Raw genomic sequence first — 16,923 nt, 5'->3', positions numbered from 1 at the left:
GACCTCAACATCCACAGCCGTGACCCTACTACCCTTCAGTGGTGCCATCAGTTCCTTGCCACTCTCCATGCTGACCCTGTTCCTCTCTCACAGCACACCCGTCCTGAAAGTAACTCCACCTCTGATGTTATCCTCGCTTCCCCCAACCTCCTTGAATGCATCGCCATTGACGTCCTCGATCCTGTTGGTAGTGACCATCTCCCTGTCCTTCTCACCATCTCCTCTGCCCCTGCAGCCACTCGTCCAGCTGCCCGTCCATAGTCTGTCCATGATAACAGCCATGCTGACTGGGATGCCTACCGGGAATCCATTGCCTTACAGGTCGAAAGCCACCCCCTCACCTTTCAACATCCTGCTGACATCACCCATGCCTCTTCCTTCCTTCAGAAGATCATCACTGACGCTGTGGAGGCTCATGTCCCTACCAAACTCATTCACCCTCACCGCCCTATGCTTCCTCCACAGGCCGTCCTTCTGAATGAATCCTGCAGGCTCTACTGCCCCTTCCTCCGCAACCGTGACCAGGATACACTCATTTGCCACCAGCAATTACAGCGACACATCCGGAACCCCTTTACAGCAAAGAAACGCCAGGACTGGCGCCAGACATGCACTCCTGGTCAACTGTCGCCTTAGTGGTAGCCATCCCACCCCACATTACCCTATCCTCCATGACGATCCACCCTTTCCTGACAACCTCAGTAAAGCTAACCATTTTGCTTCCCACTTCTCCGAGGTCTTCTCCATTCCTGATGATCCCCATTTTGATTACTCCCTCTTCCCCACCATCCTTGACCGCACTGACACCTGTGTCCCACCTCTTGCCCCCTACCTTCCAGTACTTGGATCTGTTACCCTCCTCAGACATCAACTCCCCCATCACCGCACATGACATCACACTCATCCTCAGCTCCAAATGCAACGCCGCCCCTGGTCATGATGGCGTCACCTACTGCCACCTCAAGGAATCCTCCCTCATCCTTCCCGGCTGTCCTTGCTACTCTGTACAATGTCCTTCTCTCCACTGGACTTTAACCTGACCTGTGGAAGACTTCCCGTGTCGTGCTGTTCCCTAAACCCAACGAACCCCCTCTGATACCCCTTCCTATTGTCCCATCTGCCTCACCTCCGTCTTCAGTAAGGTCTTAGAGACCATCCTCTCTCACCATATTCACCGCCACCTAAACCAGCACCACCTCCTTCCCCTTACCCAATGTGGCTTCCGGCCTTCCTTCTCTGCCGACAACCAGCTCCTTAATCTTACCAGTCTTCTTTCCCTCCAACTTAACTCCCATCTCTCCACTATCTTCATTTCCCTTGTCCTCCAGAACGCCTATGACCATGTCTGGCATCCCGTGCTCCTCTTCAAACTCCAGACCTATGCACTCCCCATCAACTTCATCTGTCGCGTTGCTTCCTTCCTCTCCCATCGTCCCTCCTATGTGACTATCCTCAATTACAACTCCCATACTTTCTATCCCTGTGCCGGCGTGTCCCAAGACTCTGTCCTTTCCCCTCTCCTCCATCTCCTGTACATTAATGATATGCCCAAACCTCCCCAGTCTGTTCATCTCCTCCAGTTTGCTGATGACACCGCCTTCCTAGCCCTTTATCCTACCCTTCAACGGTCCCAAAGTACCCCCAAACCCACCTTGACCAATTCACCGCTTGGTGCAACCAGTGCTTCCTGTGTATCAACCCCTCCAAGACCCAGGCGATCATCATAGGCCGCACCATCCGCCCCTTCCGTCTACATGATTTCTACCTCACCATTTATGGCCATCCTATCCACCTCACTCCTACCCTCAAATACCTTGGCCTCACTCTCAACCGCCACCTCACTTGGACTCCCCATCTCCTTATCATCCAACACAAAGCTCACAACAGACTCCTCCTCCTGCAACTCCTGTCTGGCCAGACATGGGGTCTGCATCATTCCACCATCCTTCACACCTACAAATCCTTGATCCGCCCCATCCTCTGTTATGCCAGCGTGGCTTGGATATCCGCCCTTCCCAGGTTCTGTAAATCCCTCCAAATCCTCGAACAACATGCAATCCACCTGGCCTTCTGCATCCACCTTCCATCTCGCATGCGCATCTTTAACGACCTCATCCCCTTCCCCCACCTTTTCCTTTTCCTTGAACACATCTGCACAACATATATTGTCTACCACATTGGTCCCCGCTCACCCTCTGCTGTCACCCTTCCTCTCCACCCCCAGCCTGTTGCTGCGCTTTTACCGTTGTGTCCCACCCTCTCTCCATCTCCACACCCTCTGTCTCCTTTCCCAACACAACTTCCACCATCTACCCCTCCCAGATGACGAGCTTCGTTCTGACATCTACATTTGCTACCAACTCTAACCCCATCTTCCTCCTGCCTCCTCTTCAGGGCTCCCTCTCCTCCCCCTCCCTTCTCTTGAGTGGCTTTTCCCTCCTACTCCCCCTCCCTCTCTTGTGCTCCTCTTCAGTGTCTCTGCACTCCCTTATGCCTTGTCTTCCCTCTTCATCTACTGCCCCACCAGTCTCCTGCCTCTTGGTGTACCCACTGACGCCCCTACTCTTCTCATTCCGCCGCCTCCCCTGCTGCACCTTGCTCTCCCCTTCTTTTCCATCCTCCCCGGCATCTTCCTCGGCAGGTCCCACCTGGCAGTTTCATTCTTCATTGTGTGTGCTCCAAGTGGGTTTAAAGTGTGTTGTTCTGGAGTGTTTTTAATACTGTGGCCAACTTTTAAACTCTGCGTGTGCCTTCAGTGTCTTCTTGGTGTTTTAAGAATCGCAACTGTGTTTTTTAACTTTGTGTCGATTTTTTTAATTGTCCCCCATGAACGTCTGCATGTCAGTGTATTTTTACCTCCATTATCTCCCCTTACTCTGTTTTATGTCCCCCTCTTAATCGCCTTATATGTAACATTTTATTCTTGTATTAGTTGTCATGTCACTCGGCTGAAGAGCGGCGGATTGTGCCGCTGACAGCCCTCACCTGCCCATGTAGGGCAGGGGAATGAAATCACAATAAAGAAAAAAAAGGAAAAAATTACACAGTTGTTAGAGCGGTTCCTGTTGGTACAATGGCAGGTTATCAAGATTTCAGTGAGTTTAAACGCGGTGTTATAGTCTGCACACGAGCGATGGGACAGAGTATCTCTGAGGTAGCAACGAAGTGGGGATTTTGCCTTACGACCACTTCACGTGTGTATCGTGAATATAAGAAAGTCAATAAAACATAAAATCTCTGACGTTTCTGTGGCCAGAAAAAGATCCTGCAAGAACTGGACCAATGATGACCGAAGAAAACTGTTCAACGTGATGGAAGTGAAACTATTCCGCAAATTACTTCAGATTTCAATACTGCGCCATCAACAAGTGTCAGCGTGTAAACCTTTCAACGAAACATCATCGATATGCGCTTTCGGAGCCGAATGCCCACTTTTATATCCTTCATGACTGCATGACACAAAGCTTTACGCCTCGCCTGAGCCCATTAACACCGACATTGTACTGTTGATGATTGAAAACATGTGCCCTGTCGGACGAGTCTCGTTCAAATTGTACCGAGCGGATGGACGTGTACGGGTATGGAGACACCTCATGTGTCCATTGACCCTGCATGCCAGCAGGGGACTGTTCAAGCTGGTGCAGCCTCTGTAACGGAGTGGGGCGTGTGCAGTTGGAAAGATATGGGACCCCTGATACGTCTAGATACGACTCCGACAGGTGACACGTAAGTAAGCATCCTGTCTCACCACCTTCATCCATTCACGTATGTTGTGCATTCCGACGGACTTGGACAATTCCAGCAGGGCACCCCACACGACCAGAATGGAACACTCTTCTGAGTTTAAACACCTTCGCTGGCCACCAAACACCCCAGACATGATCGTTATTGAGCATATCGGAGATGCATTGCAACGTGTTGCTTAAAAGAGATCTCCACCCCCCGTACTCTTACAGATTTACGGACAGCCCTGCAGGATTCATGGTGTCAGTTCCCTCCAGCACTACTTCAGACATTAGTCGAGTCCATGCCACGTAGTGTTGAGGAACTTCTGCGTGTTCGTGGGGGTCCTACACGATATTAGGCAGGTGTACCAGTTTCTTTGGCTCCTCGGTGTTTATTATGGAGAGGTATTCCGAAACAAATATTGTTACGGGACAGATAATCGTTCCTTAACAATACGTCACAAAGGTGTTATGGTAATGGATGGAGTAGCATGCACCAAAACGCTGCGCAGGGTTAGCCGAGCGGTCTAAGCGCTGCAGTCATGGACTGTGCGTCTGGTCCCGGCGGAGGTTCGAGTCCTCCCTCGGGCATGAGTGTGTGTGTTTGTCCTTAGGATAATTTAGGTTAAGTAGTGTGTAAGCTTAGGGACTGATGACCTTAGCAGTTAAGTCCCATATGATTTCACACATTTGAACATTTGCATCGAAACAGAGAGTACAAGTAGATAGAACAATTAAAGAAAGCAACTTGCCCTGTCAGTAATGAACAATGGAGTAAACCCCCAATGTGCGGCCCACATGTGATCAAGAGCAGACTGACCAACGTATCCGAACCAACTGAGACGTCATTGCTGATGAAGCTGTGGCGGAATTCGAAACAAGTAATGGATGTGAATATACTATCAACCATAATGACCTACGCTAAGAGAATGTGTGAGCAGTACGTAACAAGGCGCTGTCCGATGGTCACAGGCGTGACGTACATTTGGAGCGTTATGTGCATTAAGATGCTGTCTTTCTCCATCGCTCGGTAACAGGAGACGGTTCTTGGGTAGGTGTAAATCGATTGAGAGGAAGCACATGCGTTTCCAACGAAGTCGTTAATATCCTTCAGTCCATGATGTTCCATCCTCCTGTCCAGAGCCACTACGATATCATTTCTAGTGTTACTTAAAGGAAAGTGCTTCATCATTACTTTCTCAAATATGTTCGAGTTCTCGTTTCCATAATGCTGACTTTCGAAAACACACAAACATTCTGTTTCACGATGTTGGCTGTCCTCATTTCCTCTTGCAAGGTTTCATCACAAATGTTGCCTCCTACGTCGGATTAACTGCTATGACTACACATTAATTTTCTAAATGATTCTCACACAGGCTCATGAAGAAGAACATTTGAAAACTTGGAAATCACTCGTCTTCCATGTCAATACTATCCTCATGTCACACATTAGATCGTACTTCAGCTGAGTCAACCGTGGTACATAATTTTAACTGATTGTCAATGATCTCTCTATTTGTTTTACTTACTACCTTGTCAGATCGGAATCTCTACAGGAATCTCTACTGGTTTTGCAAAGGTTTTTACACTTCGCATAGTACGCTGAATAACGGAGAGCAAAGGAATTACCACTTTGCAGGACACAAAATCCCGGACGAGCCCCCAATTGCGGGCTTTCATATATAACTACGCACCCTCCGACTCTGTGTTGCAATATTAAAAGATTTGGCTAGTATCGTTGTCTAGAGGCTGGGATTCGTAGTTGCCGCATCACAAGCCAAATACTGCTGTGTCTAGAGTACACAATATGAATAGACACATGAATCAAATGGTTCAAATGGCTCTGAGCACTATGGGGCTTAACATCTGAGGTCATCAGTCCCCGAGAACTTAGAACTACTTAAACCTAACTAACCTAAGGACATCACTCACATCCATGCCCGAGGCAGGATTCGAACCTGCGACCGTAGCGGTCTCGCGGTTCCAGACTGAAACGCCTAGAACCGCTTGGGCACACCGGCCGGCAGACACATGAATCGAATGGTCCAAGGTTCCTATCACTCGGCAACTTCGAATTAATATAGAAATTTATAAATGAAATATTGCAATTAAATAAAATCTGTAGGTACTATCTTAACGACTTTAAATGATGAGTACGATAGGAGAAGTACTTTTGAGAATGCGGTATATTTCTTCAAAACACTTATTGGTGTCGATGGTCCAGCAGTTAAATAAAATATAATTTGAATAACAGGGATACAATTGATTCCTACTGTACGTAATTAGTTATGAACAACAACATAGCTCAGGAGATATTTACTTCTAAACGCACACTACGTCTTCACTGCAGAAGCCACGGAAATCACACAAGAGCACAGGTCGGTACTCTGAAACATTTCTTTCTCTCGCAAACTGATCCACTCCAAGTGTTTCCCGCGACCGTGCGTCCGGCGCGCCGTCCAGCAATTTGCGTGTCCTCTCCCCTGCTGTCCGAGTCCCTGCCCAGAACTCCTCACCCCAACTCGCTTCCATCCAGTCTCCCCATTCACGAGCGCTGTCATTGCTAGAGCGCTCGCGCCATGTCTTCATGACAACGCACCCACACAAACATAATGAAACACATTTAAGCACATGCGAAATACTGGATTTATATTTAACTACTTGAAATTAAATGAATATTCCTACGGCTGGACCATAAACACGCTCTAACGCACATTATTAAACACATAAACAACTAAATAAACATATAACAAAAGAAAGGAAGCAAAAGGTAGGCCAGGAGTCTAATGTCTCTGTGCTTTCTAAATCACAGCAAATAATTGACCAGTTCCTTCATCAATAGCATATATCGGATATTAACAAAGACATAGATGAATCAATATATATATAAGCATGTTGCTACCGTTTCTTCGTGTAACTGTGGAGTACTTATGGCCTGACGCGATCGATAGTAATCGGCCACTTTGACCTCCAATAACTCATGTACTATTCAAGTTACATGCCTGTAATTCAAAAGACATGGCGATCGACAAAATCGGATGAAGCGTTTATATTTTGGAAATTCGTTGCTGCGTGTTACTTCTATAATTTGTAGTCAGATACTAAACTTTAAACTAATAAAGATATTGAAAATCTGATTACACCATCAGAATCGTCGTTCAAACAATGGTAATGTACATGTTTCGTTTTGAGGTATCATGATGCATCTGGCTACTATTGATTCCTATACGAACTGTGAAACGGCTCTGAGCACTATGGGACGTAACTTCTAAGGTCATCAGTCCCCTCGAACTTAGAACTACTTAAACCTAACTAGGCTAAGGACATCACACACATCCATGTCCGAGGCAAGATTCGAACCTGCGACCGTAGCGGTCGCGCGGTTCCAGAATGAAGCGCCTAGAACCGCTCGGCCACACCGGCCGGCAACTGTGAAATGTTTGTCATGATGGTTTCACAAAGTCCGCCATCTTCGGCACTCCCAGGGTGTCTCCTTCATCAACACAAAGCACCGCCCTCGTCACAGACACGCGGCTGGACCATGTGATGGGGCTACCACGCGCGTCCGGTTAACTTTCGCCACCACGTGTTTGCTACCGGGCCGCGGCTTTGACGAGCGTCCTGTGCGGCCGCCTGAACATAGAATATTTCCAGGGCGCCACAGTTCGCCCCTTACCTCGCAACCTTCACACATGGAAAACAGGACACATAATTGATCAATTACATAACATAGACGGACCGGTCTCCATGGTGTCGGTGACAGCGTAGATGTCTCGCAAAGCAGATGTTGCTGGTTCGAGCCTTGCATTTAAGTGTCGTTGCTTAGTGGAGTCTCCAAAGAATAAGAAAACAGCCGTCAGGCCAAGTGAGCGACTATTTCGGGATCGTCCATTGTAGTCCGTTAGCGTACAAGGGGTACGTTTCGCGGTAAAAATGCAGGCGCTTACATTCCGACGTTAATAAATCACCTAAATTTGATTTCGAAGTGTTAGCATCGAAAGTTTCTGCTGTCGATTGGATAACTTTGGAAGAATGACTTTCTTTAGTCTTGATTAAGTAAGTTCCCAGCTTTCATCTACAATTATTTAATTGCATTGTTGAAGACTTCAGTTTCAATGGCTCGACCGTGATTCCAAACAAGCGCTTCCTGAATAGGCCTCTAGTGCCTCACGTCAGACTTAGATTGTAATTCTAAACAAAGAATTTGCTGTTCGTAATACGCTCAGTTGAAAATGATTCTTTAGGTTAATTATCTTAAGAGTAGCTTTTATTCAATTTAAATCTTTTTTTTGTTTGAATCGAACACAAACGAAAATTAAAGAATGCGAAGAAAGAGGAAAATCCTGATTAGATTAAGAAGTACAGTGTTTCCTATCCGGTGCACCTCTCTTTAATTTTTAAACAGTCATTCTGATTGTAAACGACAAGTCGGTGACTCTTATATTTCCAGCTGTAAATCTGAAACGGTGAGAAATAAGATTACAGATAGCTATGGTAGTTTGATAATAGCACTCTGGATTTTCACAGCCTTCTGTCTAATGGAAATTCTCCCTCCTGCACAGAGGCTTTTCTGCAGCTCATTCACGATTTTAGGCGCTAAGACAGACTAATCCTGGCACCTGTTCATAATGAGCCGAACCAGCGGACCAGTATGGTCATCGTGGGAGGCCCGGACACAAACCAGTTGTTTTCGGGTGGAAATTAATGCAATGTCATTCAGTTCGTACACTGAGCGAGCTGTGGAGAAGGAGAAAATTGAAAAGGGAATTGCAGTTCAGGCAGAAGAATTTCAATGTCTGAGGTTTGCCGATGATATTTTCATCCTGTGAAAGACGACAAAAGATTTGGAAGACAGATTGAATGGAATGAATAATGTCTTAAAAAAGTTTATAAGTATGGTCATCAACAGAAGTAAAGCAAGTATAATGGAATGTTCTTGAACTAAATGAAGCGATTTTGAGGGAACTGGTTAGGAAACGACACTAAAAATAGTAGATTAGTTTAGATATTTGGGCAGCAAAATAAGTGATAATGGCCGAATTTGGGAAGGCAGAAGATGCAAACTGGCATTAGCAGAAAAAAGCACATCAGAAAAAGAGAAATATCAAATGTTTTTTATTCCAGTCTTTGATCACAATAACAATTCTTTAGATGATGTCCAGTTTCAGTCCGTAATGACCATCCTCAGATCTACAATATTCAAATATATACACCTAGTGACCAGTGTCACTTTCAGCTTAATACAGCAATACGTATCACAATATACTATCATGCAACCAGGGAAATGTACAGATAAACTACAGTAAAACGTACCTTTTTTACACCACTCCTAAAGTGATAATGCCATAATGGAATCGTATTAACATATAAATATAATCAGCACAGCATTGTCACATAGATCTAGAATAAGGTGTAGAATAGGCCGCATCGTCCACACAGTCATTATTGCAACTGGCTACTGAAGTACAGTAGTTACCAGAGATCTGTTTGCCTACATCCTCCCTAGATATCGCTACTGTGGGCTTAGATGTAGTCATCATTTACGCAAAAAACATAATCTGGTAAAAACACGTTGGGTAAAATACATGCAGCAGACTTTTAAAATAGATAGTTATCATAGAAACCAATTCTGATGCATTGGTGTGACGTCATAAGCGCGTGACTGCTTGAGAGATCGCTCTAGATGATAATAAAAAAACAGAAAGTAAATAGTAGGGAGTACCACAATTATCTAAAAAAAAAGAATGAATGAAGAAAACCAGAAAACTATTCCAATGAAATTTTTCGGAAAAATAGAAAAGTGTTTGAATAAATCTAAGATTAATTGTGGTTTTCAAGTTAACAACACTCTGAAACTCCGTGTAAAACATAGTTTGAGTAAAGATACTGATACATTTGACGCTTCTGGGTTTGTAGCAGTTGTGACAAATTTTACATTGGTCAAACTGGCCGTTCAAAAAATGGTTCAAATGGTTCTGAGCACTATGGGACTCAGCTGCTGTGGTCATCAGTCCCCTAGAACTTAGAACTACTTAAACCTAACTAACCTAAGGACATCACATACATCCATGCCCGAGGCAGGATTGGAACCTGCGACCGTAGCAAACTGGCAGTTCTGTTAAAATTAAATTCATGGAGCATTTGCAGGCACATAACAAAACTGCATTGGGTATGCATTTGGTAGAGACTGGCCACACTGTAGGAAATATCCAGAGTTGTACGCGTATTCTACACAGGGCAGAGAAGGGTCGCGCTCTCGACTTGTTGGATGAGTTGAAGATGTACATAGGCAAAAAGCATGAGCCCAATGGACAAAGCAATTTTGGACCGAACGCCTACAATACTTTACTTGATTATGGTAGTACGTTATCAAATAATCTCTCGTGTATTTATGCCTAGCCTTACTTGATGATTTATGTCGAGAATATTAGGCATTTGCCTTACTTCCATACATTAGTCGCTCTAATCCTGTAACTGATTATGTCCTACCTATTCATGGCATGTATAGCCAGGCTATATAATTTTATTTATTGACTGTTAATATGTTGTTCAAACGTTTTCTGTGGGAGACATATCACGATGTATGTAAAGCCCTCTAGTGATTAAGTTATTACGATCGGTGCACGGCTACATAACATCCTGGCGGCCGACTCAACAGAGGGCGCTGATCATTAATCTGTCTTTTTTCAGCTGCCTATAGACATTTTATCTTTCATAGGCAATTTATGGGTTGCTACAGACATTGTATTCTGCCTGCCAGCCAGCCAGCCAGCGTCAGCGCCAGCGCCAGTAGCGTGGGACTCTGGTCTTCGTCAGTCTTCGTCTTCATCCGTCTTCGTCTTCGTCTGTCCCCAGCTTTTTTCCCTTTCCTTTTCGTCCTGTGTATTTTTGTTTATCCCTGTCGTCATGTCAGCCCCCACCACCACTACCACCACAGCCATAGTTTATACTTCCCCCTCCGCTGCCACCACCCCCCTCTTTCCATCGCTCCTCTACTCACTCTCCCTTCGCCCTCGCTCTTTGCCGCCCCCTCTCCAGCTTCTTCCTCCCGCTCCTCTCCCTCTGATCCTTTCCCCCCACTCCCCCAGCCTGTCACTGCAGCTCCAGCTAGGGTGGTGGCCCGTCGGGCCACTGCTCGTGCCCAAGTATCCCCATCGCGGTCACCGCCGTCGCCGTCGTCGTCGTCGCCTTCACCGTCACCATCTACAGCGGCGACTGCTGTGTCTACGCCGGGACCTGCCCCATCCCACCACCTCTCGTCTCTCATATCACCACCCACCCTTCTGCCGCCATTAAACGCCCTAGTGGCACCACCACCTCCTCCGCTCCCAAAAAGGCCCTGCGCTGTCCTCCTTCCCTCCCCCAGGATGCCACGGATGTCTCCCTGCCTGGCCCTGCTCCCTTCGCCTCCGCATCCTCCTCCTCCTCCTCCTCCTCCGCCTCCTCCTCCTCCTCCTCGCCCTCTTTATACAAATACCTCCTCTCCCGTCCTGATCCTTCCCTTCTTGAGGCCAAAATCTCTCCCTCCTCCTCCGCCAACACTTCCCTGGTGCCCCCATCTCCCTCCTCACTCCTAGACGTGATTCTGTTCTCATCTCCTCCCCCAGCCCCACCCTCCATACTGACATCCTTTCCCACCTACCCATCACCTGCATTGGCCCCAACTCCTCCCTCACCCCTGCTCCTTCTCCATGTCCTACTCGCCAACCCCAACTCCCACGTCGCCCGCCGACCCTTACCGCCGTGATCACTCAGCTCAGTCTGACGATCACGGAGGAGGAGGTGTTGGCAGAGCTCGGGGCGCATCCCACACCCACACTGAAGGTGCGGGCGGTCCGCCGCATTTTCAACTCGCCCCCCCCCCTTCCGCCTTATGCGGGTTTTCTCCAAGGACGCCCCCTCCATTGACCGTAACCTGAAGGAGGGTGCCCTCCTCTTCAACCAGTGCTATAAGGTCGACCCCTCCCGTTCCCCTCCTCAATCCCTGCGCTGCCAGAGCTGTCTGCACTATAACGCACACCCGACAGCCGAGTACCTAGAGGCCCCCACCTGCCCGCATTGTAGGCAAGTGCACTTCCTCCAGCAGTGCCCTAACCTTCAATCCCCTCCCTGCTGTAATACCTGCAATCTCCCCCCATCCCACCTACTCCCAGAAGTGTAAAGCCCGACCCCCTCCGAGCACTCCAGAACTCACTGTCCCTGTCTATCCTCTGGACGCCGACACCCCTCCTGGCAATTCCCTTCATGCCCCCACCCCCACCGCTGAAGACATCATCATGTTCCTCACCATTGTCCTACAAAACGTCCACCCTTTCCAGCTCCCTCACACCCTCCAACAGGTCTCCCTCGCCACCTGTTCCATTTTCCACTTAAAACTGTATGCCAACTACTCAAACAACCAGGCCTATTTCACCTTCTCCCATCTTGACACCCTTGTCTAAATCCCTGTCATGGCGCGACAGCACCGTACCAACAACATCCGCTCCCTTCCCGCCAACAAGACCCTCTTCCTGCACACCCTTGCCACCCACCATGTGGATGCCTTCCTGCTCAATGAAACTTTCCTCCAACCCCACCACACCGATCACACGTCGCCCTACCTCTTTCACCGCTCCGATAATCCTCTCCCGATTGCGTGTGGCGGAATTGCCATTGGTCACCACCGCCAGATCCCAGTTCGGCTCCATCCTCTCCTTCCCCACCCCACTGAACACCTGATCCTCAGTCTCTTCTTCCCCAGCCTTACCGTCACCTGCGCCACCATCTATGTCCGCCCTAACTTCCCTATTCCCCTCGACTTCCTCTCCCACATTGACCATACCTTCTCCTCCTACGTGATCGTCGCTGACCTCAACATCCATAGTCGTTCCGCCGCCCAGTTACGGCGGTGGCAACGGTTCCTCTCCTCCCTTCAAGGCGACCTTATCCCCATCCCCCAGCACACCCGTCCCAAATCCAACTCCACTCCCGATGTTATCCTTTCCACCCCTAACGTCCTTGGCCGCATAACGGTGGATGTCTTGGAGCCTATTGGTAGCGACCATCTCCCTGTCCTCCTCACCGTTTCAGACGGTCGTCGCCCCTGCCCCGACCCTCGTAATGAGCCTCCCCCAAGTACGTCCATGACTATTCCTGTGCCAACTGGAATGCCTTTCGGGATACCCTCTTCACCCAGGTCGATAGCCACTCTTTCACCTACCGCCACCCTGACGATGTAAGCCATGCCGCCTCCTTTCTCCAGCAGACCATGTCTGAGGCCGTCGATGTCCACATTCCTACTGTCGCCATCCACCCCCACCGTCCTACCCTACCCAAACAGGCCATCCTCCTCCTCCGTCAATCCCATCGTCTCTACCATGCCTTCCTCCACATGCGTGACCCGGACACACTACGATGCCACCGGCAACTCCAGCGACACATTCGTAATTTGCTCGTTGCTAAGAAACGCCGGGACTAGCGACAGATATGCACCCGTTTAAATGCTACCCTACCTATAAACTCGTCCAAGTTCTGGCCAGCCTTCCGTCGCCTTACCAGAACTAAACCCTCCCCCTACTATGCTCTTCTCCATAATAATGATCCCTTCCCTGACACACTTAGTAAGGCCAATCATTTTGCCTCCTATCTCTCCAATGTCTTTCCCATCCCCGATGATTCCCAGTTCGATTACTCCCTCTTCCCGGAAGTCCGCGATCAAACTGACACCTCTGTCCCTCACCTCGCACCTGGTTTCCACTACTTGGACAACAATGCACACACAGAACTCAATGCCCCTATCAATACACAGGATCTCATTGCTACACTCCGCACGAAACACAACACCGCTCCTTGTCATGATCGAGTTACCTACCGTCACATTCGTGAAGCTCCTGTCTCTTTCCTCTCCACCCTGGCCAGGCTCTACAATGTAGTCCTGTTCACCGGTTACTACCTGGACCTGTGGAAAACTTCCCATATCTTGATGTTCCTTAAACCTGGTAAACCGCCGCCCGCCGTCTCTTCCTACTGTCCCATCAGCCTTACCTCAGTCTTCAGCAAGGTCCTGGAATTTATCCTCACCCGCCACATCCACCAGCATCTCCATCAGCACCACCTCCTTCCCGTTACCCAGTGTGGCTTTCAGCCATCCTTCTCTGCCGACAACCTTCTCCTTCACCTCACTCATCTCCTTTCTGCACAGCCTAATTCTCGTCGCTCTGCAATCTTCCTCTCCCTGGACCTCGAACGTGCTTATGACGGCGTATGGCATTCCGGTCTCCTCTTCAAGCTCCAAACCTTCGGCCTTCCCGTTAATTACGTCCATCTGATCAGCTCCTTTCTCTCCCACCGTCCTTCCTACGTCACCATCCATAACACGGATTCCTACACCTTTTTTCCCCTCCGCCAGTGTGCCCCAAGGCCCTGTCCTCTCCCCCCTTCTGTACCTTTTATATACAGCGGACATGCCGCCGCCGTCACCCACTGTCCACCTTGTCCAGTTTGCTGATGACACTGCCTTCCTTGCCCTTGCCCCCACCCTGCAGCGCTCCCAACACCTTCTCCAATCCCATCTTGACCGGTCCACCACTTGGTGCAACTAGTGGTTGCTCAAGGCCAATCCCTCCAAAACCCAGGCGATCATTGTAGGCAAAACCACCCGTTCCTTCCGCCTCCTTGATTTCTATCTCACCATCTTTGGCCATCCTATCGCCCTCACCCCCACCCTTAAGTACCTTGGCGTCACCCTCGCCTGTCGACTTTCCTGGACCCCCATCTCTGGACAATCCAAGCCAAGGCTTACTCCTGACTCCATCTCCTCAAGCTCCTTTCCAGCCGTACATTGGATCTGGACCCCTCCACCATACTTCGCACCTATAAATCCCTCATCCACCCAATCCTTTGTTACTCCCATCCGGCCTGGATCTACGCGCTCCTACCTTTTATAAAACCCTTCATATCCTTGAATGCCGTGCTCTTTGTCTCGCCTATCACATCCATCTCCCCTCCCCCACGCGGATCCTGTATGATCTCATTCCGTTCCCCCAACTCCTCCTTTTCCTTGAAAAAATTTGGATCCAGTAGACCTCCTGCAAGCTCAATCTTCCTCACCTATTTGTCTCGCCCATCCTCTCCCACCCCCACCCGCTGCCGCACTGGTATTCCCACGTCCCACCCAGTCTCCATCTCTCCACCCTCCTTACCCTCTCCCAAGGTGGCTTCCGCCAGCTCCCCCTCCGTGATGATGCCCTCCTACCCTCCATCTACCCCTCCTACCAACTATGATCCTCCCACCTTCCTCCTGTGTTTGCTCCTTTAGGCACCCTCCCCCCTTCTCTCCCTCCTCCCACCCTCCTCCATTTCTCCCGACTCCTCCCCTGGGCTTCCCCTCCCCAGTCCCTCTCCTCCTACTCCCATGTCCTCAGTCATTGGCATCTTTGTTCTCCCCTCTCCCCCACCTCACTCCTATTCCCCTCTTGGCAGGTCCCCGGACTCGCACACGCTAAGTGGACATTCACGCCCTGGAGATCATCGCCATCAGTGTCTCGTATGTGCCGTCGTGTTTCATGTTCAGTGTTCACCGTCACACTCCATCGTTCACCAGTGCCATCGACATCTTCAGTGTTTGTGCTTCGTGTCAACAGTTTGTAGTGTGGATTTTCATCAAGTGTGAACGGCTTCATGTTTTTTTATGTTCATGTGTCTGTTTTTTCCCCGCCGTTTTGATCCAACTCATGTTTGTTCTCTGTTTTTATCATTGTACTATCTTTGGCTGAAGAGCGGCGTATTGTGCTGCTGCCAGCCTACCTGTTATACGGGTTTTAAAACCACAATAAAGAAAAAAAATGTACTGTCATGTCTGGTGGTAATCCCGAAGGATACCACCCATCGATTGTGCCTTTCCGGTTATAATTCAAGTGAAAAGTCACCCTGCGGCAGACCAGCCAGCAGCGGTTCCTGCCAGCAGCCAGCGTCCAACAGCGGTCAGAGCCAGCAGCCAGCGTCCAGCAGCAGTCCCAGCCAGCAGCCAGCAACCAGCAGCGGTTCCTGCCAGCAGCCAGCGTCCAGCAGCAGTCCCAGAAAGCAGATAGCAGGCAGAAGCCAGCGTCCAGAAGTGGTCCCAGGCAGCAGCCAGCAGCCAGCAGCGGTTCCTGCCCACAGCCAACGTAAAGCAGACGGCGTCCAGCAGCGGTCCCAGCCACCAACCAGCAGCGGTTCCTGCCAGCAGCCAGCATCCAACAGCGGTCCCAGCCAGCAGCCAGCAGCGGTTCCTGCCCACAGCCAACGTAAAGCAGACAGCTTCCAACAGCGGTCCCAGCCAGCAACCAGCAGCGGTTCCTGTCAGCAGCCAGCGTCCAGCAGCGGTCCGAGCCAGCAAAGAGCAGCCAGCAGCCAGCGTCAAGCAGCGGTCCCAGCCAGCATCCAGCGTCCAGCAGCAGTCCCAGCCAGCATCCAGCAGCCAGCAGCGGTTGCTGCCAGCAGCCACCAGCCAGCAGCGAGCGTCCAGCATCGGTTCCTGCAAGCAGCCAGCGTCCAGCAGCCTGCAGCCAGCAGCGGTTCCTGCCAGCAGCCAGCAGTGGTCCCAGCCAGCATCCAGTGTCCAGAAGCGGTCACAGCCAGCAGCGGTTCCTGCCAGCAGCCAGCAGCCGGCGGCCAGCGTCCAGCAGCAGTCCCAGCCAGCAGTGGTCCCAGCCAGCAGCCAGCGTCCATCAGCAGTCCCAGCCAGCAACCAGCAACCAGTAGCGGTTCCTGCCAGCAGCCAGCGTCCAGCAGCCAGCAGCGGTTCCTGCCAGCAGCCGGCAGCGGTTCCTGGTAGCAGCCAGCGTCCAGCAGCCAGCTCCAGTGTCCAGCAGCGGTCCCAGCCAGCAGCCAGCAGCGGTTCCTGCCAGCAGCCAGCAACCAGCAGCAGATCCTGCCAGCACCCAGCGTCCAGCAGCCTGCGTCCAGCAGCGGTCCCAGCCAGCAGACAGCATGCAGCAGCAATCTCAGCCAGCAACCAGCAGCGGTTCCTGCCAGCAACCAGCAGCCAGCAGCGGTTCCTGTCAGCATCCAGCAGCCAGCAGCGGTTCCTGTCAGCAGCCAGCGTCCAGCAGCGGTCCCAGCTAGCAACCACCTGTGGTCCCAGCCAGCAGCTAGCAGCAGTAGCAGCAGCAGCAGCAGCGTCTCCACCGGCCAGCGCGCCATGTCGCCCACCCCCCTCCACCAGCAGTAGCAGAGTGTT

General features: G+C 50.1%; 1 protein-coding gene across 1 annotated transcript; it reads left to right on the top strand.

Annotated features, from left to right (window-relative positions):
• The first annotated feature begins 7,493 nt into the window (after positions 1-7,493).
• On the top strand, positions 7,494-16,518 carry LOC126297474 (skin secretory protein xP2-like). Its single transcript, XM_049988349.1, has 2 exons — positions 7,494-7,590; positions 15,647-16,518. Exons 1-2 carry the CDS (start codon positions 7,494-7,496, stop codon positions 16,516-16,518), a joined length of 969 nt encoding a protein of 322 aa, XP_049844306.1.
• Positions 16,519-16,923: the final 405 nt, after the last annotated feature.

This window comes from Schistocerca gregaria, chromosome X (assembly GCF_023897955.1).
Source record: "Schistocerca gregaria isolate iqSchGreg1 chromosome X, iqSchGreg1.2, whole genome shotgun sequence".
NCBI lineage: Eukaryota > Metazoa > Arthropoda > Insecta > Orthoptera > Acrididae > Schistocerca > Schistocerca gregaria.
This window is presented reverse-complemented; position numbering and strand designations above follow the sequence as displayed.